Below are 27,931 nucleotides of genomic sequence, written 5' to 3' on the forward strand. Positions count from 1 at the left end.
TTTCTTCCCCACTTCGTCTTCTGCAGTTAAAAGGCCTTTACAGTCAATTGTCTCAAGGGAGACCTCAGACTACAAACTGGAAAATATGAACTGCCCTGTCCAACAAAACCATTTCAGAAACTCTGATTTCTGTCCACTGTCGTAAGGGAGCAGCATGGGGTGAACGGGAAAGACCAAAAGCACTGCATTAAGATAAGCAACCCATAAAACTGATACATGCCCAGCAGTCACCTCACAGAGCAGCTGGAAAGGAGGAAGTATAATGTTTAGGACAAAACCTATAGATTTTAATAGCATTTTGGGTTGACCACTTCAGATCCAGGAAAAGCTATTTCAGTGCCCCAGTAGTTCAGTTGCTTTTGAGTAATAGTTTCACTGTCCTCTGGCACATTCCTGTGAGGATGCTCCTCTATCTGCTGCTGGCCACCCCCTCTCAAAGGAGACACTGATAGGCACAACTGAAAGGATGCCTTTACTGTCTGCAATCTCCATTTTAAGGTTGCAGCTCAGCTGCAGGGAAAAAAACCCCACAAACCAACCCTAAATAAATGCACCAGGCAGCTAGGAATCCCTTCTATTTCAAGCAAACCAAGCCCAGCTGCAGCCAGCATGCAGGTGCATTAACCAACGTGGTGCTCCAGAAGTGCTGGAAAATGTTAGCACTCTAGTCGTGCCAATAATAGTTACCACTGAGCACAGCTCAGCAATGCTGGGGAAATCCTCACAAACTGTTACAAAATGGCAAAAATAAAGCCTCTGAAAACTGACACAACATAGGGAAGAAACCAGCATTTTAAGGCAGAAGTGTTCTCAAACGTAGTTAAGACCTGTACAAACCTCCTTACGAACTCTAGACGCAGCACTGCAAGGCACAGCACTTGGCAACAGGACAGCCAGCAAATAATCTCACTGCAAACACCCCCCAATGCCAAGGCATTTTATTCCCTTGCTGACACATGCCAATTCGGCTGTAAATTCCTTTAGGGGGCAGGAAGGCAGACCTCAGCCACAGTTCAAGCTTATCTGTATTAAAACAAAGGCATATCTACACTCCAGCATTTCCAAAAAGCTGAGTCTCTCTTGTTCAAACCTAGAAAAACTCTAAAATTCAAGGCAAGGAGTAGGACTGAGTTGCCTCAAGGTAATTTAACTAAACCATACAATTTCTAGTGCAATTAAGTTGCAGCGTCAAGAGCATAGAAGACGAAAGGTTGGTTGGGTTGTATTCAATCCAGAATTAATCCCATTGTGGCAGAACACCTAGAATTTCATATGAATACCGATCTTGAGAGCCACACAAGGGGCAGGGTTAGTGCAGCAAGTGCACAGAGCCAGGAGCATGTTTGTACACAGTAGAAGTGCAGTTGGAGGAGATTATGTCGGAGAGCAGAAGTGAACACCTCATCTCTCAGTCCTGGAGCTTACCGACAGCACCCACAGCACAAGCTGAGAGAAGAGCAGCAGCTCCCAGCTGCTGAGAGCTGCCTCAGTGCGGGTGTCCCCCTCAGCAGTGCCATCGCTCCTGCTGCCATGAGACAGCTGTGCAGGCACAGCTGGACAGCACCACCTCTGCCGAGAAACAATGGCCAAGGAAAAGCAGCAAATCCATTACAAAATCTAATCCTTCCCTTTGTATCATTTTTGCATTTCACACAAATGTGAAAGAATCATCTATTGCTGAAGAAGTCATCCATATCCAAACATTTTTGTGCAGCACATTGCTCAGTTACTGCTGTTACAGCTTATGACTACTTTGCACCGCGGTTACAACCGCCACAAAACACTGGTAAATCACCAGTTTAATGAAGACAAAAAGAAACATTTATGGGGCCTTGTCACACTCACAAACTTTAAATAACACTATTATTGCTACTTTAGCAATAATTAAAGGAATACCAGGTTCTTATTGGGGAATTTACCTTAAAATTCCGTAAAACTGTCAGTGCTAGAATCTAGCTGTCAATTTTTATTTCTCTCCAAATGACCTCTGACAAACCCTCATGGCCTGAGGGAGGGGGGGGGGGAAAAAAAAAAAAAAAAAAAAAAATCAAACCTCAGTTCTGCCCTTGCTGCCCACCTCTCCCCCCCACCCCCCAAGCTGGTGGGTACATGGAAGACACCTCTACTGATGAAGCAATGAACACTTAAGAGACCATTTTTTTTCTTTTTTTACCCAAACAAACTGGGATGCATGTGTCCCCAGATGTCAGCCTGCAAATTTCTCCCTCACTTTCAGGGAATGTACTCAAGGATGAATTTTCCACATCCAGGGAAACTGCAGTATCTCCACCTCTGGACATTGGTAGTCACCATCACCTCACTGTGCAGGAGCACTCCCACTTCAAACACACAGTATGAGCTGAGGGCACATAGTGAAATCAATTTACAACCAACTCAAGCATCTACTCTTGTATCAGAAAACCTCTCTGGCACTGAAGAGCACAGCTGTGTAGTGATAACACCTACAGAGTTTCCTTCTGGCGCTGAAGCCCCCAGCGGACAGCACAGGCAGACAGACCAAAGCCCTCCTGTGACTTCCCAGCGCTGTCTCCAGCTTTTAAGTGTCACTGCAGTGGCACAACAAGAGCTCCCACTAAGGGTTCATCTGCACTTTCCTGGTGGCTGATCCACTACACCAACACGTTTAGACTACTGCTTCCTACTGGAGAAACTCTGGTAAACAAGGGAAGAGCAGTCAGCAGTGATTTTGCAATCATGTTACACCAGTTCTGTTTAGAACAAGGCTGATGTGTGGGTGAGCTGCAGGAAGTCCCAGCAACACACAAGCTTTAAACTGAAGAGCGAACACGCATTTCAGAGTAGTTCCATACTCATTTATGTTTGAGCTGCATTTCTGTACATCCCATACAGAGTCAAGAAGCTGAGACATCAATTCCTCAGAAACTTTATTTTCATTCAAACTACAGAAATAAAGTAGTACCTTCCAATTTCCCATTGTATTTTCTGCGTATTTGTACGGCTCAGGGCAAGATGCACTAGGATAAACTACCCTGTACATATGGAGGAAGATAAGGCTCAAAGACTAGCTTTACTTCAAAAAATGCCAAACCTTACCTATGAGGTTGGCTCCAACTCTTTGATAACATTAATAGGCACAACATAGGAAAAAAGATTGATCTAAACTACCTATTGTAAGCAAAATCCAGTAATTCATTACAGAAAGTCAAAGAAACCGTTCAGAAATAACAAAACAGTTTTCTACTTTGAAAAAATAGATGAGTCATTTTTGCTTTATATACGATATATTCACACACACTTTCAAGTATCATTTGCACTATTATCATACTTACATGGCTAGAGATAAAAAAAATGAAATCCCATAAGCAGATTATTATGCCAAAGAAGTCACACACGGTCTTTATCTGGGTTTTGCAACACCTGGAATTCTCTACGGCATCACAGTGACTAAAAAAGCAGTGACTAGACTCAGTGTAATTTTTCCCTTTATTAATCATGTTTTAGTAAGGCTTGAAAAGCATCAGGATTTAGAAAAACGGAGACAAGAAAAGCATAGGCAGTTGTAAACCCCACGCAGTCATAAACCCCACAAATTCACAGCTAAGCTTGTCACACGCTCAGTACTAGCAGGGAATAAAAAAAAATAAATCTGAGTTATGTTTGGTTAGCAGGCAAACGGATACCAACAGGCAGACTTCAGCTAGGATGTTTCTTCATTTAAGGCATCACACAAAATAACAAGTTAATGCTGGGAAGCATAACAATCATCATGTGCACAGCCATAATTCACATTTAGCTCTGGACATCAGAACCTGCTGTATTTCAAAATAGAAAGGCTAGGAGGGAATCCATAGTCTTTTGGGAAAGTGCCAGGCAGCCACCAGGCAAGAGGAGGAGTGACCGTGGTTTTTATCACCAGGGAAGGAATTTAAGTGCTTATTAAAGGCTTTGCTGCAGTGCCAGAGCTAGACACCTGAAAACAAATCCTGGCAGAATACAAAAGTTTTAAGAGCTAAAAGACAGAAAACCTGTTCAAGCAGCTGCAGTAAATGGGTATCCCACAAAGAGATCAAAAATGGCAAGCATTGAGATTGAACAGCTTCTGGAGCTCTGAAGCAATGATGGAGAGGTCCAGCAGGTGCATTCCATAGGACTGGTTCCACACTGCTTGCTAATGCACTCTGCACTTCTGCCCTCCAAAGAATTTAGATGGGCAGGTATGAAATGTCTCGAAGCGAAATAGTTACACCTATTTCCTTACTGGTCATGTCATTTCCATTTGCCTGTTTTTTGCCCAATGGGAAAAGGCACAAATTCTGCATTAAAAAAAATTATTTTAAGACCTAAGTAAAACCTAGTCACAAAAAAATTTTGCAGAAACCACTGACTGTTTTTAAGAGGGCAAAGTCACCTAAATGTTAAGTGCCTGGCAGCCTGAAAGCTGGTTTTAACTATCATGCTCAACTGAGTGCAGGTTGTTCTTAAAAACTAGTTTTAAAACCATCAGGCCTAGACTTAAAAATAAAGCTTCTTGGAAACATGGGAGGTCACATATCAAAGGGAAGATCCATGTCACTTTCAGATCCAAAACCGCAATGTTTTAAGGGGTTTTTTTGCATTTAGTAAGAGTCCCAGAATGGAGTCCAGAGTACTTTTTCCAAGCAATTTAGTACGAAAGGATTCCATTAGGGAGGATGGAAGTTTTAAGCACACTCCAAGCTTGGCTAAAAGCCACTACTCCAAGTTTCCAGAATTTGGGTAACATTAAAGTTAAATTTCCTGAGCTAGAGACAACTTGATACACAAGACAGTGACAGCACAGCAGGACAAACAGAAGTGACAGTGAAAAGCATTGCACAGCCCAAGACTTACAGTATACCCAGAAGCTGCCAATTCACACATACTCCTCATGTTGCCCATCTTCACAGGCTGTATTTTGGCACATTCTTACACCTCTACTAACACAGCAATTTCTGCTGTCTTTCCTTGCTCTGCTGGTTTTGTACCATATAACCCCACTTCTGAATAGATGCTTTAGACATTTACTCTGTAGTCTTCCCAGGCTTACTAAAACCACACATTGACAACTGCCACCCCTTTAGCTGGGAGGTGAATGACACTGAATATTTTGCATCAATATGAGATACTTCAACATTTACTGCTTTGTCCTCTCCTGAGCCTGTGGCTGTTACACTAATGTGCAGAATGGAGAGCTCTCAGCTTTCTCCCTTCGCTCACAAATACAAACTACACCATTATAATCAGAACAACATGAGTATGCAGCACAAAGTGATTTGCAAGCTGGAGAAAACAAAGTTCATGGTCATTTGCTTCCTCTAAAAATGAATTAAAGGCATAGGCTGTATGTTTGATAAAGCAACCATGCCAGCTAATTTCCTCTCAAGTCTTCTAGAAACGCTGCAGTTGTTATGTGAGCAGCAAAGAGCCTCAAATCAACCTGCCTGCACTTTTCATACTACAGTGCCAGTTAGGTGGCTGCTTAAATAGGTTCAGGCTCAAAAACCTGAGCCCACACCAAAAAAATCTATCAATTGCTTTTCTAGATGAACAAAATGCTGCCACCCTAAATAACACTCCAGTCAGTCTTGTGAAATGAAACAAACCCAGTACTATTTAGTTCTCACAACAGCACTCAGGTTAATCTCAGTGCTCTTTACAAAAGGGCAGCACTACCGACGTTTCCCAGTGACACTCCTTTGAGCGAGCCTGGCCGCCGTGCTCCCAACCTACATACAGGCAGTCACCACTCAGGAAGCTGATTCATCTTTACATTCCCATGCATGCAAGCATTACTGGTGATTAGCTGAAGCTGAAAAACAGGCATGGACTACTACATTCTACTATCGATGGACCTATTAAACAAACCTGACCTGCTCTGCACACCTGCTGAATCAAGACAGGCAACCAGTTACATGAGAATCCACAGAAACCAGCACACAAACAGCCTTGACAGCTCTCTCCACATTCACCAGCTATCCCGGTTAATGACCAATATTCAAGGCATAGGATCTCTATCTAGAGATGTCTTCTTTCAAGTATTTCTATTAAACAGCCATAATAATGATCCAGACATTTTTGGCATAGTCTGATATGCTCCTTATGACACATTTCTGATCAAATGTGCAAGAAAAGCATTCAAGTCTATTTCAGCACACAGATACTTCAGTGCCTTCATCAGGCAGATTCACCTGAAGCTTCACTGCCAGTGACTAAACTTGCTTTAGTAAGTTATCACAAAGATCAAAACCCCAGTAAGCACCTGCCTTAACACTTAACTGAAGAAAAGCTCCTTAGGCCTGGCAAGATCTTTAAGTACATCACACTAAAAAAAGTAAGAAATCAGCAATAAAGCACTGATGTTGCTGCATGCTCTGTTTTAAAAGAGTAGAGAGAAAAAGCCCCTCATCTTTTGCTCAAAGTAAGTGAACTCGACCCCTCAAAATCTCCATTCTGTAAACTTCCAAGTAAACTTACAGCTTTCCTGGAGTAACTTTCAAACAATGAAACAAAACTTCAGTTAGTAAGACATATGTAATAGCAGGCTATCTAGATACTCGTACTTTTATTTTGTAGCCACGTCTCTGGTACACTCTACTTGTACTTTATTATAGGCATTACATCCTTAGAGCAGAATCACTCACTAAAGCACTTTTAAGTGTAGCTCCTACTTGAAACTAAACAGCTTTCTGTGTATCCTTGAAATTCTTGGTTGGGCATAAACAGAAGTCAAAAGAGAAACAACACAAACCATGATCAATTAGACCAACAACTAAGAAAGAACAGTAGCCACATCAATATAATTTCACTTTGATTTAGGGTGCTATCTAATAGGTTTATTAAAAGTTTCAACAGACTATAGCTCCAGACTTTATCTATCTTTCTTGGAAGACACTACAATAGAAGCCACAGTAGAGACTGCCTTGTCACAAGAGGTACAAATACTTGCTGTATAGATGGAGAAATAAAAGGACAAATCTAGTTGTCTAAAAGACAATTCACTGTACACATTTTATTTACAGTTTTGTACACTGTCTTAGTATGAATGGGACCGCTTTTCTACTTGAGCCATTTTAACCAAAGCAAAATAACCTAAGTAATACAAAGTGTTAAAATACAGCGTAAGATACAAAAACAGACATACTATTTCTAGTAAGGAATGTAAATTATGGTGTTACATTAAAAAAAAAAATTCCACATTTATGTTCAGGAAATCACACAAAAAGATCACTGATTTGACTGAAATGCATAAGTCTGTAGCAAAGCTTTGATGTTACCAAAAAACCAAAAAATTACCAAAGAATGCACAAAATTAATGTTTATTCCACCTTTGTCATATTCCCAGATTCTTCACCAAATGTTACATGAGCAAAAACAACTGAAATCAAAATATCACTAATGTTATCAAAGAGGGAAAACAAATAAATTAATCTAGCAGCCATCAGCATAGGTTACAGCAAAGATGATGCTGTATAAAAAAATTGCTAGAAAACTGTATGCACCATACTCTTTTCCAAACCAGCAAAATCTTACTGCATACAATGCAAATGTAAAACAGAGTAATTTCCTGCAGGTACAGAAATGCAACTTCTTTTCTGAATACTGTGGATAAACAATTTTTGTGGATAAACAATTTTTTTTTTTCCAATAGTAATGTTTCTACCAAGCTATTACAGAGTGGGCCAGAAACACACTTATGGATTTGGGGGGTGAAGTGTACTAAAATTCCAATTGGTAACGGTTACTTCGGCCAAAATAGAAAAATTGAACACAGAAGTACAAGACAAAGGCGAATGAGACTTCTCACAAATCTTAGCAACATTTAGATGGAAATCAAATTTAAATGTAGTCCACTCTGCTTTTGAAGAGGCTTTGGTTCAGCTCCCAATCTCGATTGCTTGACGCAGTCTCCTATGAAAGAATACTCAGAAGGTGTCGTCTTAAACAACAAACCTATTTTTAGTGGTGGAGCCGCTCTTAGTAGCTGTGTCTGCATGGGACTGATAACCAATCACTATCTTTGGAGGAAGTCCTAATCTTTCCTTGTATACTCTCCTGGAAAGGAAAAGAAATAGAACAGCAGTTTAAGCAAAGTCCTTAGGAAGGAATTAGTATCAGGACACCTGCTTTTAAGATCTGTGGACACCATCAAAGAGTTGCCTACTTAGAAACAATTTCTCAGCTATAAATAAAGGACTTGAAATACGATTTTTCTAGTGTATTGCATCTAAAACCCACCTACAGTTTCGTAAAATGACTTACCACATACAATAGGACAAAAAAATAATTAACAGGCCTAAATAAATGCAAAATATAGGGACTCTATACTGCGTTCATGTGAGTATCATTAATACCAGAAAGCTGTATTTCCACATAAACAAAACAGCTATACAGAACTCGTAGTTCACAGTTCCAGAGCTACTAGGATGATAAAGTCACCTGAACCAAAGAAAACAGCAATTCCCCAAAACAGTCAGTCAGTTTTAATCACCACACACACTCGGTTGCACAGAGTTGCTTTCTTTTAACTACTGGTAGAAAGCAGACCCCCACAGACCTGGTCACAGTCACCTTACCCAACAGCAGCTTTTAGAAAAACCAGCTTGGATTTTATGTCTTAAGAGAGAGAAGCAGCAGTACCTGCCTTAGACACAAACACACACACACACAGATGCAAGTCACTAATGGCTACTCCTGTCTGGAGTTAGGGTAATATGGGAGTCAGTGGTCATCACAGCTTACCTTGGTCCTTCTGTCAGTTTGCAAAAATCTTAACTTTTTCACAGCTCTCTAAAGGACTCAACTCCTTAGTTAATGATTAATACCATTCTAAAATGCTGTGTGATGCCTACTAGGTTTGCTGCAACGTCTGGTAGCAGAAGATGAATACCATAGTTTTGCTTGTTCATTATTAAACACCATTTAAGCCTGAAAACGTGATTGTGTAATAAAATTGTTAGTAGAAAGCAGACACAGATTCTTAAAGGCCCAAATAAGGCATGTGTCAAAAGAGCCATCAGGTAGAGAAAAAAGTTCAAGTTTGGCTTAAGACAGATGCACTACACCAGGAAGAGAAATATTTTCTTTGGTTTGCATAAGGTAAGTGGCCTACAATGATAATTAACAGCAAGTTATTCCAAAGCATCAGTACTACAGAATCCAATAAATACTTGTGTAATTAGTAATTGCAGTTATGTAATTGTGTAAATAGTAACTGTGTAATTAATAACACTTGCTAAGCAGTAGAGCACAACATGCTTATCCTTAGCACACTCATGATAATATGAGATAACTACTGTTGCTTACTAAAACAAAGACTACAGCACACTATTGCACAGGTCAAATAACCCATGAATCTCAGCATTGTTTTATCTGTACTTCAACAGAGGTAAAAGGTAAGAAACACCTGTAGAGTTTCACAGCACATCATTGTGCAGCTTTTTCTTTTCAAATTTAAGTACATCCTTGTGTGCTTAAGACTGGCAGCACCTTTCCCCTCTGATCTGTAAGCATCACTTTTCCCGGAAAAAAAAAATCTTATCAGTGCTCTACTCTGAGTACCCAGCTTTACAAACTGGCAGGCTGGAACAGACTGCACATTACCTACAGTTGTTAACTACAATGCCTCATTATGAAATGAGAATTTTTGCCAAGATTTGTGTATGGGCATGTGTTAGTAACTACTCTGTACTGCTGCACTACCTTCAATGTAGTTTAGAAATGAAGAATTTAACACAATTTGGCACAGTTACTTAACCCTGGGATACAGCTCTGCACAGGCTCCACTTACCTGAAATGCCTTCTTTATCAAGCTAATTCGCTTTACGTGCATGGTTACAGTCAAGGCACCGATCACATTACTTACCCTATATGCGTAACAGCATCCCTGTTTTCACATTCAGTTGTCCATATTGCTATTTTATCACCCTTAGTTCTAACGTTAACAACAGCACCACACACATCATCACTGTAGTCATCGAATGACTCCCCAATAAGGCACAGCAGCTGTGAAAGAGAAAGCAGTTCAGTGTCAGAATCCTGTTCTGTAGGCAAGCACTCAGTGTACACAAGGACTGAGGAATACGTTTTACTGCCTACAGCCACTTGCCATACAGCAATCATTTTCTATTTACTGCAGTGTCTTCTTGAAGTGAATGTAAACTCTAGTAGGGCATCTTCCTCCTATTCTGAATTTTCCATTCCTCCTCCTCTCCCACCAGCTGCAAGTTGTGACACAGCTGATCATTTACACAGTGCTGCCTTCCACCCCATCCAAAACAAGAGAAGAATTAAAGCACTGTATCCTTCTACAGTACACTTAACACAGGTAGACCAATCTGAAATTTTGGTGTCTCCATCCATTCTTTAGGAAGAAACTCTTAAGGACTATTTGCACATCATCAGCTACATAAGGTTTAACTTCAGTGCTGAAGTCTAACAATTCAGAGCTAAATCTTACCACAGCCAGATGAAAAGTGCTATCCAATGAAATGTCACTTCCTACCAACACAGGAAGCTTCAGCATTTCCATAAACTCTAAAGTGGGCATCAATGATCCTGAACAGTTTTTAATACAAGTGCACATGCACAAGTAACACAAGGTTCTTCCTCACAGGTTTCTAACAGCAAAGCGTGGAATGGGCCAGGAACATTACTCAGCTGGGTCACAGCCATGTGCTAACTGTGAAAGTGCTATTAAAAATCTTCAGCTTGCAACTTGTAAAACAAGCAATCCAGATACTCAAAACTAATGGTTTCTTGTGGTTGAGACAGATTTGCCTAGACTATGCTGAATAAAATAAAAATGTCTTTCTGCACACTGAATCTGCAAATGGACACTTGTTTACTTCACCTCCACAGTACATTAAGTACACTGCTATTATATCAGTTTTCTGCTATCACTTGTAACATTTGGAAATTCAACATGTTTGCAAAAGCAGGTCAAACAAAGCAGGTCTTCCAGTACCCATTAGACCCACAAGGGCTGGCTTACTCAAGGAAACACAAAAAGGACAAAGTGTGCTAATGAATAAATCAGGTATAACTAGACAGGCTTTCAATATTACACCCAACTGCAGGCTGCACACACTGAGTAATTCAAACCATATATGGTTAAAATTAAACCACACACAAACATGCAAAATACTGACCAACTGCCTTAGATCACATACAAGCAAAGATGAATACCATGCTCAATAAACACTAGTCAAGTACATTTCTCATGAATGTTGCACAACAGGGAAAAAAGTCTCCTCAAGTGAGGAGTTTACAGTTAAGATAATTATATTATAATAAAAATTTGTTCCAAAGGGGAGTTATAAAGGCTTTGATTTCTATTGCAGGAAATTGGTTGCATATAATTACTGGAATTAGAAGTGACAGGGTTGTTTTAGGGCACATATCAGAGTCACCTGGGTATTTAGGCTCTGTGCCATTGCTCACTGCTAAGCAAAAAGCAGAGCCTTCTAGCCTTTAGTTTACACAGTCTATCTACATGTTTCCAAGCCATATGTCATGGCTATTAGGAGTCAGGACTCACACATGCATTAGGCCAAGTACGGGCAGCAGGATGTTAATTTGCTCACAGGCAGTCACACTGCCCAGTACTGTGATGCTCACAATGCTCTCTTCAAATCACAACTACAGTGACTACAAAGATCTTGAACGTTCTGACATTTTGGACACCTCTGCTTTGATTCTTAAGGCCATTTCTCCATTTCAAAGGGGTGCAATGCTCCTTGCCTCTCACAAAAACAAGGACAAAAGACAAGAGATTTGCCAAGACTGCGGTGCACTGTCCTGTCTGTAAGCCATGCCCCTAAATCCTACATCACCCTAGACCGTCTCAGGCTATTCTGAGTCAGTTTCTAGACAACACATTTTTCTACAACACATTTACTGCAATCCACAGTCTCTAGAAATATATTTGCCATTCAGTTCTATTCCAAAGAGATAATGCAATGGAAAAAAAAAGTATTTTTATGGTGTATATACAGGATGAATGTGCTATTATTGCCTATCCCAGCATTAAGATAAATACGGAAAGAAAAAAAAATCTGAAATTCCCTTGTTCAACACAGCCAAAACCTGAAAATATTTTTCTTTAAAAAGAATCTGTAAAACAAATTGTTTTATCAGTTGAATCAGCAAGCTGCACTCAAGACAATATTATTTTCACAGTAATTTGACAGCTGTTCTGTACACCACAAGGGAAAAGCCTAATCTGTCCTGCAGAACTCTCCCTGTTGCTGCCTGTTACAATAAAGTATTAGGCAGAATACACCCACATGAAGGATCACTATTGAAAAAACCATGTTTCAAATACAGCCTGTCAATAAAACCCTACAGGACACTCTGCTGCCAGTAAGTTAGAAGCCTAGTGCAGCACACCAAGATCAAACCAGTTAAATATTTTTTCACACAAACACAAGACTCTTCAGCAGCTGCTGGTAAACCCATAGTGCTTACTGTCTCTAGCCAGAAGCGATCAAGGTCACTTCGTCTCTGCTGCTTGTTTAGTGTAATTAGCCATCGGCCTCCTCGCTTGTTTTTTTCATCTTCCCACATGGGTTCAATCCCATCCTGCGAAGAAAGGCCACAAGTTAAATCAGACTCCATCTCTATTTTCCCTAAAGAACCACCAAAAGGCCAGTGATAACTGAAACGGCAAGTTAAGAGAGAAATGTATAGTTTAAGATACATACCAGAATGTCCAGAAATACTGTCTCAGACCAACATCAAACTTCCAAAAAAACAAGTGCACTCTCTAATCAATTTTTAGTTCTACAGAAACATCACAGCCCAGGCAAAAGTCTTAGCTACATATTACATTAAAAAAACCTTGAGGCAACGGGCAAAGACAACCACCTGCTTTGCCCTGCACGAAACCAGCATGTAGCTGCTAATTTTATCTGGAGTCCTTATTTTACGTCTTGCACTGAGTGCAAGATCAGCCAAGTCCTTCACTTATGCATACAGATTATTTCACTGAAACACACACCTTTGCCAGTCTCTCTCAATAACTTCCTTCACACAAGGTGAAAATAAGAGGGTTTTCATTGCCAGGGGAAAAGAGAGGGGGAAAAAAAAAAAGAAAAAAATCAACATACCCTTTCAAAGATGAATCAGATTCATATTTTATCAGTGGCCCTGCACTGAATTAAATGATTCTGCATGTGCTGATACAGCAAAGCAGCCAGCTGCTACTCCGATATCAACCAGCTATGCTGCACTTCAGAAAGTCACTCAAAAAGTAATTGTCTAGATAGAGGAATTCTGTTAACAACTGTCCATTAAGAGAACTGCACTACAGAACTTGTGGCTGAAAACTAAGCGTTCAACCTGCAGGATGGAGTGGTGTCATCTCACTGTAAATATAACACCCTCACTGGCAGCTGTAGATCTTAAACTACTTCATCACCTTTAAGAGGCCCTCTTAAGAGGTCACAACTGAAGGACAGCAGTAAGAGATTGCCCAGAAGCCTGAAACAGTTGGCAATTCTATACCTGTTCCATAAAGTTATATAATTAAGTTATTACTGCTTGATGACAAGCAAACACAGAACAGATACACGTACTTAAAACATTATTTAGGATTCATGCAAAAAATACAAGAATTATCCATAGATACACTACTCTCTGAAGGGCCTACAGCTTCTTAAAATTCTAGTTAAGGTTTCTCAGTCACCTTTACCTTCCCAAACCCAAGCAGCATCACCTCTCCATTATATAAAGCTGCTGGGCCTACAAACAGTATACACAGTCTGCTGAGGAGCCCCAGCCTGTGGCTACATTTTACAAGCACAGAGGAACCAGGCACCAGCACTTCAGGGACTATTTAGGTATCAGAATCCAGAAAGGAAGCTGCATGATAGAAGCACTACCAAGAGGTTAGGATTTAACTCACAGCTCCAGTTCAGATCTCCGCCCTAGCTGAGGCATGATTTCATGTACACTTTCCCATCAGCATTTCCTATTCACTAGTTTGGACGCTTCCTCAGCATGTTCCAAGTGTCCATGTTGGGTGCACTTTTCTATTCCATGTTTAAGTAACACAGCATTTAACTGGCAGTGTAAAAATGAATTAGGAGCATTGTGCATCTGGCTAGTAGTACCTGTAAGAAATACTGGGGAACATTGCTGCCTCCCACAGACATTTGAACTCATTTCACATCATGTGACAGCTGGAAAACCTTTCATATTAGAAAAATTTACACTTAATTGTTTGCACAAACATCTCAATGTAGAATGAAGTCTAATACAGTCATGGATTAAAATCTACTGTCTGTCATGTGTTAAAGCAAGTACTTGCAATTTCAGAAGTAGTGACAACCCGATTTTCACACAGCACATGTTTGGGATGTCCTCAAAAAAATTAACACCTTTATGACATTCCCAACCATGCTCCTAAGTGTCTTAAGTGAAATATTTGGACAGTGTCTTTCTTAGTCAGGAAACCATCCATCAACATCCATAACTACAGAAAAAATGTTAGCAAGCCTACCTTAAAGAGCGAGTAGTCACAACCAGGCATTAAATTACTAGACAGCTGGATATGGTTGTACAAACTATTGGGAGGGAAAAAAGCAGGATTAGAAACTAAGCATTGTTTTAAGGTACAAAATTCTTAAAGAACTTAAGACATATGACCAAACAAAGCCCAAAAATTACGGAGTAACAAAGTTCTTTCAGAAACAATCCTATTTCTTAAGTATTTTTCAACACTATAAAAGCATCAGTTTTAAGATGTTCTAGGCTTAAAGCAGCAGAATGGTATAGGAACCCCACAACTAATTAAAAACTCATTTACAATGCTTCTTTTAAGCCTAGTTCTAAGGTTTAGAACTAAAGTTCAAAGTTATTAGGAACATAACTCACTGAGCTTTCATGGCAACAGCTCCTGTGTCTGTGTGTTTTCTATATATTCATGGAATAAGGATAATTGTTTATATTTCTAGGGCTACTCTCACTGCTGTTTTTTAGGAGAAACATTCAACCTTGCTATTTAATACAGTTCTCTAGGTATGAATGCTGTAGGCCTGATAATTCAAATTATGGACTCAAAAGGCAAGAACAGATGATAGACAACAAAATATCTATTCAGAATTAAATTTACAACTATGCAATTTAGAAAAACAAAGCAGTACATAGCGTCTCCTCCTCAAGCAAGGAGATAGATGCCTTTTTTCACCCCTGCGCTGTTAGGGTCAGACTTCAGAAAGAAGCAGCACATATTACAGCAACCTGTAACCCAAGACCAACTAATATGCAGGCATAGCTCAGCACCAAAAAGAAAACTGATTACTGTGATGTTCTATGAGAAATCATGCAGAGGAATTTATAACACCAGTTACAAATTTAACAGTTTGCCTCTTTTAAGTTTATCTTAACATAGACATTTTCTCCCCAGAACAACACACCTATCTCCCACTCCAAGCACAAAGGAGGCATAACTTAACTGCTGGTGGCTGATTTTATACCTTCACTGCAGACATCTAGATTAAGCATTTATTTTAATTACCAAGACTATCTTGGTTATAGAAGCTCAAAAACCCACCCTTAACCAAGTTTAATAGTGAGCTTCAAACACTTCAGCGGCTCATCACATACCCCACCACGGTCAGCTGAATGAACGACAGTTTGCAGTCACCCCCACAGTAGGAATGGGAAAGCTGGTTACAAGCCCAGAATCCTGTTCTCCTGTAACAACTGCACCCCTAAAGTTACTGTAAATGCTGAAGCAGTTTTCCTCCCTGTGCTAATGGGTCACTGATGGGTCCTATTATTACACTCAGACCCCATCTCTCCCCTTTGGTGATCACATCCAAAAAAGTATGCCACAAAAACAAGAACCCTACCACTCAACGTAGCATGAAACAACTAAGATCATGTGTATAATGCTCTTTTTCCACTCTCAATTTCACAGCACTTGCATTTTCTCCATGTTTCAGCATTATGGCAGGCAAAATCTTGATTGAAGCAAGCATTTGGAAAGCACAGGCCCACCTTCAAAGGCTTTTTATTGCCGTTGGAGCCCAACCACTCTCAGAGACCTTCAGCTTAGAATGAAGGTCATTTCTTCTGTAACCTCTAATGAATTTTTTTCAAGGATGCCATTAATCTGCATGAATCTCAAGTACTATGCTCCAGATTCAGGCGCTCTTGAACATGTGTCATGAGCCAGCAGGCAATTTAATCAAGAAGCAAAATGCAGGGCCAGGGAACTGGCAATCAGTTGGCCACCAGAATTTACAGATTCATGTTACTATGAGATAGCTACTGCACAAATTAAATGTTCTACATATTTGTCGTGTACACATGAATATAAGCAGTGTTGCAGTGTTACAGCAAGACAATGTGCATTTAAAGGAGGAAGAACTTCTCCATTTACATTTTCTTTAACAGACTTCACCTTCAATTTTGCAAATATTTCAGATTACACCAAAAAATTTGCAGTTAATGGAGTACTTTAAGGGTTTCTTGACTTGGATATAAGCTTTGCCAACAAATCCCAGAATTATTGTGCAGATTGAAAAGTCTTTACTTACGCCCAAAAATCTTCAACAGTATCGAACTTTGAGATAAGACGAAGATTTGCTTGCCAAGTTTTGCTCTTGTCATTTTTAAAAAACCAGAGTGCCCATCTAAAGGAAAACAAAATAAAAACATCTAGAAATTAAAGTATATTAAAAATGCAATTATTTCTATTACCATATCCAAACTAATTAGAAACCTTAATATATTATCAGCATGGAGGTCAGTTTTCATCAATAAGCTACATGATCAATTCTTTTACAGAGCAACATTTGTGCTTCCATTACAAGAATTGTGGCAGACTTTATCAATCCATTAGGTAAATATTTTAAATAGCTTTGGAATTCTTTTAAGACTCTAAACCTCAGATGTTTCTCCTTGCTGTCACTGCTAAACTGCAATCCCCTACCACAAACAACTGATTATGATCTAAAACAACACCAACTGTTCGAACTGGGCTCCCTGGCCAGTAAATTCCTTGTAAAGGTTACATAAGCGAATTATATCACTCCAAAGCTATGTATGACATGAAAGCTTCCCAAGCACTCACATACTAGGAAAGCATAAATTTTAAAAGGGAAGCTGCATTACACTTACTAATGGCAACCACCTCAAATCCCCACAAATTTATTGTTTTGAGTTTTAAAATCGGCATATATAAAGAAGAGACTAAATATCTGCTGAGTACAAACATCAACACAAATTAAACCTTTCACACAAAGATGCTCTTTCTGAATCTAAAAAGCATCATTGCAACAATTTAAAATGCTGGAAGAGGATACCTAATGAGGCATTTAATCAAACAGTTGGGGATTTTTTCCACTCTGATTATTTCAGTAGTGTTGAAATAACTCAGGTTAGCACTAGAGTAAATTTATCTTCTCACAGCAGAGAACTTTAAGTCACTAGATGTCAATCTATTGTTTTGAGACCCTTCCTGACATTTCAAACCTAGTTTTAAGTTTACTCCTTTTCCAGTAAGAGCCTCACTGCCACTCGTAAAGAAGTGTCAGCACCAATTTAATCAAGGTGTTTAGAGGAAAGAGAAGGATGGAAGCTGAAAGACAACAAGAAAAATGGGATACATGCAGCATAGCACTCCAGGGAAGCATGGTTTTCCACACTTGCTCAAAACTTAGCAGAAGAGTAAGGTATCACTTGGTAAAAGGTATCTGCCAACACTAACTACTGAGTGTTCCACAGTAACTCTTCAGTTCACTTGGAGAAAATTACTTCCTAGCTGGTCTTTTTGAAGCTGTAAGAGGGCTTGTATTTTTTCACTAACTTTTAACTATAATTTTAACTACAAGTTTTTACCACTGGCACCTTAATTTACCCAAGTACAAGGCAGAATGCAAGGTTCTCCAGTTCTGCTGGGCAGCAGCTTCACCTCAGTGCCAGCTTCTTAAAATACACCAGATAAAAGCAACAAAAGTTCTACTTGCCTCCAGCTAAAAGCAAAGCTATACTCTTTCCAAGCACCTGGCTGCATTTTTAAAACTTGCAAAGATTTTCAGCTTCTGTAACTGCACTGAAAAGACTCTGAATACTAACATCTGGATCAGATTCTCCTTACTCTGAAACCTCACTGCAAAAATCTTCAAGAAAACCTGAGAACTCTCAAAATACTGCTAGAGAATGTAAGGTCAACAAGAGCTGCAAAGCCACAGGCATTTTTCTGTCCCTGGCAAAACTACAATCACACTTCTGTACTATTTACCTGTTTTGTAGTGGATGTTTAATATACTGTTCAGGGCTGGCAACCTCCTGACTAGGTGCTGGCTCAGTTTTCTCCTCTTCTGCAGGTTGGGGGTTGGGAGTGGTTTCCTGTTTGAAGAAAGGAGTTATTAATACATTCCTTCTCAATTTTTATTGAAGTAATTTAGTTCTTTGAAGTAGCTTTAGGAAGGGTGAAGCTAAGAGTTCCTATAATTTATCTTGATTGCAGGCCCAGATCACATCATGGAAGCACAACTTGTATCCCTTTATTCTTCAACATACGAACAGGTCCTACAACAAACGCTAACTGCAGGAATTTGCATTCTGCTGTTCAGTGATTTGCTTCCTATGTAATTTGTTTTCAAAATGGTTTACTATACATACTTGTCTAATTTTGTAATAGTTTTGAATGCTATTTCAGAAATATACATTATCTAGAAGATGCACATCTAAAATAAATTCACAGAGCAGTAATTTCAGAAGGAAAACTATTTTTATTCAGCTTCTCATAGAGCATCATTTGAAACAGGTGTACAGGCCCTGTTATTTAGGAAAAAAATCCATTAATACATGTAGAAGATAAAACTACAATTCTCAGATCTAGAATCAGCTACTGCAAGCAGCTAGAAGCCAAGCCAGTGCATAGTTATCTTTGTATTTGCAGCAAAATCATGAACCAAACAGCAGAATTTGAACATGCATCAGTTCTCAAATTTCCAACTGAAATAAATGTACTTACTGATTCAGTATGTATTAGATTGATTTCAAGGGTTATTTTTTTCAACCTTCTAGAGACAGCTCTAGAAATGCTAAATAGACTTTAACACAAAGTAGTAAAATATATTCTCTTTGCATGCAAACCCCCTCAGGCTTATCATTCAGTTCGAGAAGTCACTGTGTCAGGTTTGAAATTCTGATGCCATTCCTTCAAACCACAGAATACAAAGCTTTATTGTGAGGCCAAGTGTCCCTGCCAGTTACCACCATCTCTCCCTAATCTGCAATCCGTGCTAGAATATTACAGAAACATGGAATGAGGTCTGTAACTTCCCTACAGCTAACACAAAAATGCCTATACAGCTGACCCCATGGAAGAAAAGGCACTTCAGTAATATAAACGAAAGCTAACTACAGCAGACCCAAAGACTCTACACATTTCCAAATGTGGCAATATAAAATTAGTACTTAAAAATTAATTTAAATGTTACGGTTCTAAACAAAACAAATTAACACAGGGGTGAATTAAGAAATGTTAAGTAATTTAATTAATGGAATAGTTTACTCCAGGCTTCCACGTAAGTTTACCATCATACCAAAGCTGCTGAAAAGTGGAATGGATTTGAAGTGATAACACTGTTTAAGCTTCACAGACCCAGCTGGCAAACTCTTCTGGTAACACAAAGATCTGTCTTAACAGACAGATCTTTAATTTTCTTTTAATTATCAATTTATTTAGCATTATTAAGCATGATAGAATGTTTTACATCAGGGAAGTTACTCCTTTATTGTGGAAAATAAAGTACACTTCAGTTTAACAGCCCACCTAGGAAAACACCTCCTTATATTTCAGAACACTCACATGCACCAGCATTTACAGCGAAGGGACTGAAATGCCAAGACCTAACAGGAGCACTTGGCCAGTGCTTTGGTTTGCAACAGCACGATTCCCTTCCTCTTAATAAAACTAAATGCTTTCTGAGGATTCCCCAAAGGGATCATCACTAACAAACCCACAGAAGCACAGTGTTGAACAACCTGTCACATCTCCTCCAGCGTAATACTATAAAAAGCTAAGCAGCCTTCAAAAAACATAGTTAATTCCTCAAATTCTAGCTAGAATAAAATTTCTAGTGTTACCCCCACTTATTTTTGGTATCATTCATCCTTAATCACACAAAACCATCCCACTGAACAATTCAAGACAGACAGTGCACAAAAGCTTTAGAATTCACCAAGGAAGCACTTACATATTTCCTCCTTCACATTATCATCTGTATTATATTACAAAGAAATAAGTACAGACAGCTAAAATTTAAGTGTGGCCCCTTCAGGGGTCTCTAACTAGAAAATTCAGAGAAGTTACATGGGCAGAAACAATAACCCTACAACAAAAATTTTGCTGATATTCTGGAATAGCACTAGGTTTTGTGATAAAGCTTGCTTTCAGCCACAATACTCTGCAGTTGTGACATATAATATTCACAACTGATTTACAAGTGCTATTACACTAGGAATTTTGACATCAAACAGACTCACTCTTGCTGAATGCAGATATCTTCCAAAAATAATTTCAGTTGAGAATCTCATGTTTGCTCAGCAATTAGCTTTCAACACACGAAGAGCTAATTCCAAAGTCTCCCTGGTCATTCTTCCAGAAGCATCACAACTACATAAAATGGAAGAATCAATACAAAGCCACTGAGCACATGTAGGGCTAAACTGTTTCATAACTTCTAACGAAAGACAACATTAGAAAGGATTAAGGTAGCACATCCAGACAGAAAAATGCCATGAGCCTGAATGTCTGCCCAGTACACTGATGGTCATCCTTCACACAACTACATGAAATTCTATTTTTGGACAAATAGAAGACATCTGACTTAACACAACCATAGTACTTAAGCCACCACAATATCAGGTCCCTTTAGATATTCTGAAAGCTACATGGCATTCACAAAACTCAGACTAACCATTATTTCAAGCTCCTGTCCAAAATAGAACATGACAGCTCAACTCCAAGGCCCAGCTAACTACGACCTTGACCCAAGACTGTGCCACTCCCCCCAAAAACTACACCAGCCAGAATAGACTTCTTTTTTTCCAGCACCAGGCTGCTCCATCAAGGATAGCTACAGGTCTACAAACTAGGTATGAAGCTGGAAGCAGAGCTTACTATTAAAAACCAGTTTTCTGGCTGGTCTCAGAAAGAAGCCCAAAAGCAGCTTATTTTCACTTCCTGCTATTTCCCACAGCCATCAAGGAAAACAGAAAAAGAACCATTTTAATTTTTGGCTGGTTAATCATTATAAGCTCAAATTTCCTTTCATCTTACATTTATCTCACTATTCTGACAACCAAAATGAAATGTTTGTATACCAAAGCACTTTTCACTATTAGTCAAATAGAAAGTATGTAAGTTCATTAATTGGTATTTAAAGCCCATTTAAAGTCCTAGTATCCAAGAAATTCTACAAGAAATTGCATAGAATTCTATTCTATAAATACCACATGAATTAATGTTACTGTCCACATTTTAGCAATTCACAGCTTGAAATCCTGTAATTGCAACACTATTAACCAAAGTCAGACTGACTCCACTAGTAGTTTCTGGACTGATTTATTCAAAATCCTTCATAATACTTTACTATTGCTCATAACTAATGTATTGTTTAACCTAAAATTGACTTTACACTAAGTAACCATTGAGTTTGCTGCTTTTAAAATGTAAGTAATAAAATAGGGTAGTATTACTAGATAAACTGGAAAGCTGCATATGGCCAATCCCACTTCTCACAGACAAGACAGCACATAATTAAGTGACCTTTATTCACTACCCACATGGTTTTTGATGGAGGAATCAGCTTGCAGAAGTCCAGGAAACATTTGCCTTCTCAGCATTTAATGACTGTTAATCTGCAATTACTTGAATTCTGACACTTGCAGATTTAATTGGTGTTATTTACTCTTTCTCCACAGCACATAATGACCAACATATCAAAGGAAGGTGTGCATGTCACTGGGACAGGAAACAAAGAGCGTTTACAGTAACAACTGCTTCATCAGGTTTGTCTGTTGAGGAGAACCAGCAGCTTGACTAGGTTTTACCAACTGTTTTCAGATGCTGCCCAGACCACATTCACGTCATTAGTAGTCTATAGAAGTTGTTTAGCAAGTCCAGCTGGAGTGCAACAATTATTGTCCTAAAGGACATAACCTAGCACTATTATGCACTCTTGGTGAAGGCTAAGAGAATTAATTACTGGAAGAGGCTTTCCAAGTCTTCTTGCATTAAACCAAAGTAAGTTACATTCCAGAGTTTTTACACCTTCTTGTTTAGGGCTTCCAACAGAAGAAAACTGCATGCCCCAGTTACCTGATGTCTTAGGAAAAACCAATTTCAACTATCTGCTGGTCCTTACACTTCTTGTGGGTAACTGCGACTACAGTACAGCTAGGATAACTTCCAAGGCACAAAATTCAGGCGCTATTTATTTCAAAACATTCTGAACAACAACAAATTAAAGGCCACCCACAAGCATGGATTATATCCTGTAAGAAAACAAACCAAGTGATGATTTGACACAACTCTGAGGAATGAATGTACAGTGGTAAAAATCATATGTAGTACACGTAATAGCAACTGTAAGAGAGGTACTAAAGGTCACCTGTCACCAACTTAACAGTGTGAAGTAGATTTCCAGACACCAGGACAAAGAAAATATTTCTACTTGTGAGACAGCAAGGCCTAATAGAGTAACTATCCTAACTGCATTCAACATTATTTAGAACACCACAGATTTTTAGAAAGGGAACCACTATTTGAACACAAACATGGAACCTGATTTTAACTGAGTGACATCTCCTCAAATTACAACAGAAGTGCAACACATGTAAAGGAGGACAGGAACAAAAGTCTAAGTAAAAAAGTCATACACTTCCTCCACGGTCAAAGGTTTTCTAGGAAATATCATCTCAGATTAACGTATGAAGACTATTTATAGCCCCCCTGACTCCTGAAAAATGGATTATATACACTTGAAAATACCCATCAGATTTTCACCATTTAACTCACAAACTTCTAACCAGCATTAGCAAATAGTTCATAAGAAATAACAAATTACTACAGTATCTTTGTGGGTTTTGTAGCTGCCTAGGCAAGTTGCCCTTGTGCTAACACCTCTCATGCCAGTCTGCACTCTGCTGCTGCCATTCTACCAGAACACAAAATCTACCCATGGCATGAGTTTTCACATCTAACATTCTGTCAGTTCTAAAGCACTTGGACAAGAAAACTTCCCAAAACTGCTGGGGAGAACAGTTTAGATGATTCAAAGAACAAAAAGCCTCTAGTCTCCCCAAACACTCTGACATAAAAGACCTCCACATTTTGCAAGTATACTGAGCCCCTGGTTCAACAAAGCATACAATTTTATATTAGCTGAAAACAAGACACATTCAATCTTCAGAAAAGAATTTAAAACAAAATTTTAGAATGTATGAATGGACAAGAGATCACTCTTCAAACAAATACTAGTGGTATGCCCAGTGATTGCAAAGAATGTCATACATACAAGTTATTTGATGAGCAGCACAAAGTACAAGAAAAACAGACCTCTATAAAAGATCACTCAAACAACTGCTCTGAACATTCAAGGGAAAAAAAAAGGACTTTTAAACAGCTAAAACTTTTCTGCTTTAAATCCACTATACAGAATCCAGGAAAACTGGCACTTACAGGCAGCTAACAACACACTCGTATTGTACAGCTCACTAACATCTGTACATCACACACACTTTCCTAACATGAATGTCTTCTAGAGGAACAGGTTTAAAACATCAAAAAATGAGGACAACTGCAAGCTAATAAACAGCTTCTAAACTCGAGTTTAACCTTGACTATAGAATATTTCAGAAGTGAAAGAAACTTATTTGATGAAGAAATCACATTAACTCACATTTAAAGTCCACATTTCTCTTTCACAATGCAGGCACTCTACCAACATCCCTTATTTAATTCTCTACTCTATCCCCTCAAAATTCAGACTGATCTTTACAAAGCTGCCAAAAGGGGCATATTTTCTCATCAAGAAGTTTCCCATGTACCTCCACACCTGCAGATAGTATCAGTAAATGAAACACAGCTTGATTTCATATGCTATTTTTATGCATTTCTTTGAAATAAGCTTGGTATTTTATATGCTGTGTGAAATGTAACTATTCAAAATTGCTTTCAGAGAAGTGTTTATCTCAAAAAATTTACAAGATGTCCAATATACTCCTCTTAGAGGGAGCTCCATACTCACTTGGAAATGTAATTTACAATTCAAAAGCTCATGATATATATTCTCAATCATTAAACAGCATGAAAAATACATCTTTCCTGTATCATTTCAGAAAAATGCAATGAGCAAGCAACTGTGGTCACAATACTGCACTTCAATGCTGTATTGACTTCAAACAGAGCAAATCACTGACTATTACAACAGCAACAAAATGTACCCAGCAACAAAAGCAAGTCTAAACTACATGCTAACTTTCTGCAAATAATACAAAAGAAATACACTTCAGCCTACCTTGAATTTAAGGAGCTATTATGAACTTTCCAGAATTTTAAGGCCCTACACCACTATGTTAGTAACCCCTTGAGATAACAGTTTCATTTAAATCAAGTTTTGATTCCTACCTATGTATGATTACCCTCTTAAGCACTTTTCAAGTACAGATAAATGAAATGTCACTGCTGTATCCTAAAAAAACCAGAGTTAAATTTACTAGAATTGTATTTATAACAATAACTGCAATTAAGCAAAAATATAAAAACCATGATGCCTACTTCCAATTTGCAAAATGAGGGATCAGATTCATGTGCACCTAGAAGTTACAGGCTTTGTGCAGCTACATTTTTAAGTCACCTTTGGTAAACTATGTTTACTAAAACATTACTACTGGTTTTGTTGTTGACTTTGTGGACTTTTGCATGTTGTTTTCTGATCACATTTAATCCTCAAAGGCTGTATGAGCATGCTAACAGGTGACACTTCTGCATATTCTCAAAAATTAATCTAGAATAATTCTAAGAGAAAAACCTAGACATCACAAGAAAAATGGAGTTTTAACCTGTTAGTGTTGCAAAGGCTTAAGTCTTCCCTACAGTGAAGAAGGGAACCACTGTGCAATTGGTATGTACTTACTTAGAATAATCTTGCTTTTCTTAGCAACTTCCATGGGACTCTGTACAAAACTCTGAACTCAAGTTTCCGTATTTGTGAACAGTCTGAAATATTTTTCAAGCCTCTTAACAAGACTTTAAATGCTACTTTTGAAACCATGATAGTACTAGAAACATCACTGATTTTAGTAGAAGCCTGTATTAAAAAAAACAAAATCAACCCATACTCTGTTTTCACTTCCCATGATACATTCTCCCACCAGGAAAGCATGACAGATGACATGTCTACAAAACCAGGTCCAGACTGTGCAGGTGAGCAACAGAAAGGCCTCCCTGTGATCAAGAGGTAATCCCTAACCACACATGCAATTAAATTGTTCAGCTGCAAAGCACATAGTATTCCTGCAACACTGTGCACCTCTGACCTCACTCACTACACAAGTCTAACTTTAGGCTTAGGTAGAAGTGAGTCACCTACAAGGACAGTAAACAAAGACTTTATTATTTACTTCAATTTGAAATAAACAAGCATAGGTGGTAGCTGACTCCTGAATGCAAGTATACTGTAGCTACAGCAGAACATTCAACAACTGCATTAATTACTTAAACTGTTGAGAGTGCTGCCCCATCTTCCACCTTCACTGGCTCAGCACAACAGCTCATGGGAAACTGGATCTGGAAAACCAATCCTGCTGGGACACAGCATGGCAAAAACAATTGTTCACTTTCAGCTCCATTAGGCCCGGATCTACCTCAATGTGCAGCTTAACACCGATGAACAATGGAGAAAATGGTGCAAAGATAGTTTTTGTGCCAGCAGCACAGCAAAGAAAGCCACAAGGCCCAGTCCTTCACAGTAATCTCAATTTCTATAGGCTGTATTACAAATTATTTATCACAATTCCTACTAAGCTCCACAGTCACCACAAAGCACTGCGCTGACAGAAAGCCCTCATCTTCAGATATGTGGGCAACAACTTGAAGGTTGGCTTTTGGATGTGAAAGCAAGTGTTTTAACACTCTGGCTGAAGAACATGGGAAGGGTGCTGCTGGTGATCTGTCTTGCACTCTTAATAACTAACACCTTCCTTGTACAGAACTGCTGCCAAGCAATTTACAAATGCTGACCCACTTCAATATCTTCCTCATAGGTAAAAATACAGGGTTTGGTTCATAGAGGAAAGCCATTATGAGAAAAATCAGTGTCCCTTACGCAAAACAGCAAAATTAATCTTTATTTAAGACCACTGATTTTCAAACTTTTTTCACTTTGTCTAAATGTTACAAAGTCTCCCCAAAAAGCACACTGGCTATTTATTCACAGCTGGTAAAAGCTGCAGCAAGAGACCAGCCCTCCTTAACTCTGTTTGCTTGAAATCCTAACAGAGTCTTCTGCTGTCCTCTCCTCATGATACACAATCATGTGGGATTAGAATAACAACTGTACTTGGATCACTTCCAGCTGCTCCAGCTCATTATGGAAGTGCAGGCTGGGGCTACGTTTGTAAGACCGAACACAATACCATGAACATAACTTACGACCTGGAAAAAAAAAAGAAGCACTTAGTTACCATGAAAGGTCTAAAAAAAAAAAACAACCTTCGAAGAGAAGATGACACAACCTGAAAAAACGATTTCGTTTGCCGAGTCTCCCCAGCCACGCTGTTGTCGCGGTTACCCCAGCACCGCACCCGTGACTTACCGACCCCGCGCTCCCTCACCGCGGTGCCTCTCCGGCACTGCGTGCGGGGAACGCGGCCCTTCCCCGCTGCCGCAGGAGCCGCCCCTCGCTGCCCGGCTCGCCGCGGCGGCGGGAACCAACATGGCCACCCCCACCGCGCCACATGCGCCGGGCAGGCCGGGCGGCCGCCGGCACCGCGGGCGGGGCGCCACACAATGGGCGCCGCCGGACCACGGGTCCCGCTCCCGCCGGGCCCTACGGGAGCCGCGGCCGTGCCCCGCATGCCCGGGCGGCGGTACCGGCACGGCCACGGCGCCCGCCGCCCCCTCCCCCGCCCCGGCCCCTGCGAGCGTGCGCTCCTCGCCGGCCTCCCCGGCCAGCCGCCTCCCGCCCGCCCGTCCGGGCGCCCGCCGCGCCCTCGCCCGTCGCGGCGGGCGGAGCGGCGTCTCAACGAGGAGGAAGAGGATAAGGATGCGGCGGGAAGAAGGCAAGGGAAAGGCGGGCGAGAGAAGGGAACGCGGCACTCACCGGCTCCACCGCCGCCATCTTAGAGCGCTCGGATCGCGGACGCACCGCGGGGCGGGGCGGGGGCGGGTAAAGGCCCCGGCCCGCACGCGAGTGGCTGCCCGGTGGTCACGTGCGCCCGGCGGCCGTTTGGGGCGCGGTGCCAACCGGGAGATGTAGTCGCCAATCGCGGGGGCCGCCGGGAACCCCTCCCACTCCCGCCCGGGCAGGAAGAGGCGGGCGGCCGCGGGAGCGCTCTCTGGCGGTGGCTGGGGGAGCGGCACCGCCCGCCCGCGCTGAGGGCACGGAGCGGCCCCTGAGCACACCGCTCTGGCCTTCCGTCCCCCGAGCAGACCGCTCCGTGGCCTTCCGTCCCCCGAGCACACCGCTCCGTGGCCCTCCGTCCCCGGAAGAGAATCAGAGAATTATTTAGGATGGAGAACACCTTTAAGAACATTTAGTGTACCTGTTAACCCAGCACTTCTAAGCCCAGCTCTAAACCATGTACATAAGCATCACATGCACACATTTTTCTCAACACTTCCAGGAATGGTGATTCCACCACTCCCCTGGACACCCTGTTAAATCAGGTAAACCCAGCCATGGGA

The 27,931-nt window shown here is 40.2% G+C and overlaps 1 protein-coding gene across 1 annotated transcript; it reads right to left on the reverse strand.

Annotated features, from left to right (window-relative positions):
- Positions 1–2,891: 2,891 nt before the first annotated feature.
- EIF4E (eukaryotic translation initiation factor 4E) lies at positions 2,892–27,443 on the reverse strand. Its single transcript, XM_032110156.1, has 7 exons — positions 27,348–27,443; positions 18,251–18,357; positions 16,545–16,640; positions 14,501–14,564; positions 12,466–12,579; positions 9,863–10,002; positions 2,892–8,052 (listed from the first exon to the last, which is right to left on the reverse strand). The coding sequence occupies exons 1-7, from the start codon at positions 27,363–27,365 to the stop codon at positions 7,938–7,940; spliced, it is 654 nt and encodes a 217-aa protein (XP_031966047.1). The 5' UTR covers positions 27,366–27,443; the 3' UTR covers positions 2,892–7,937.
- Positions 27,444–27,931: the final 488 nt, after the last annotated feature.

The sequence above is a fragment of the Corvus moneduloides genome, chromosome 5, assembly GCF_009650955.1.
Source record: "Corvus moneduloides isolate bCorMon1 chromosome 5, bCorMon1.pri, whole genome shotgun sequence".
Classification (NCBI taxonomy): domain Eukaryota; kingdom Metazoa; phylum Chordata; class Aves; order Passeriformes; family Corvidae; genus Corvus; species Corvus moneduloides.

Bases quoted from the DNA above. Each gene is read 5' to 3' on its own strand.
- EIF4E (XM_032110156.1), bottom strand. The intron at 10,003-12,465 runs GTAAGCACTATG...TCTCTTTCACAG, and splicing joins ATCGCTTCTGGCTAGAGACA to CTGCTGTGCCTTATTGGGGA. The intron at 8,053-9,862 runs GTAAGTAATGTG...TTTCCTTTCCAG, and splicing joins GATGCTGTTACGCATATAGG to GAGAGTATACAAGGAAAGAT.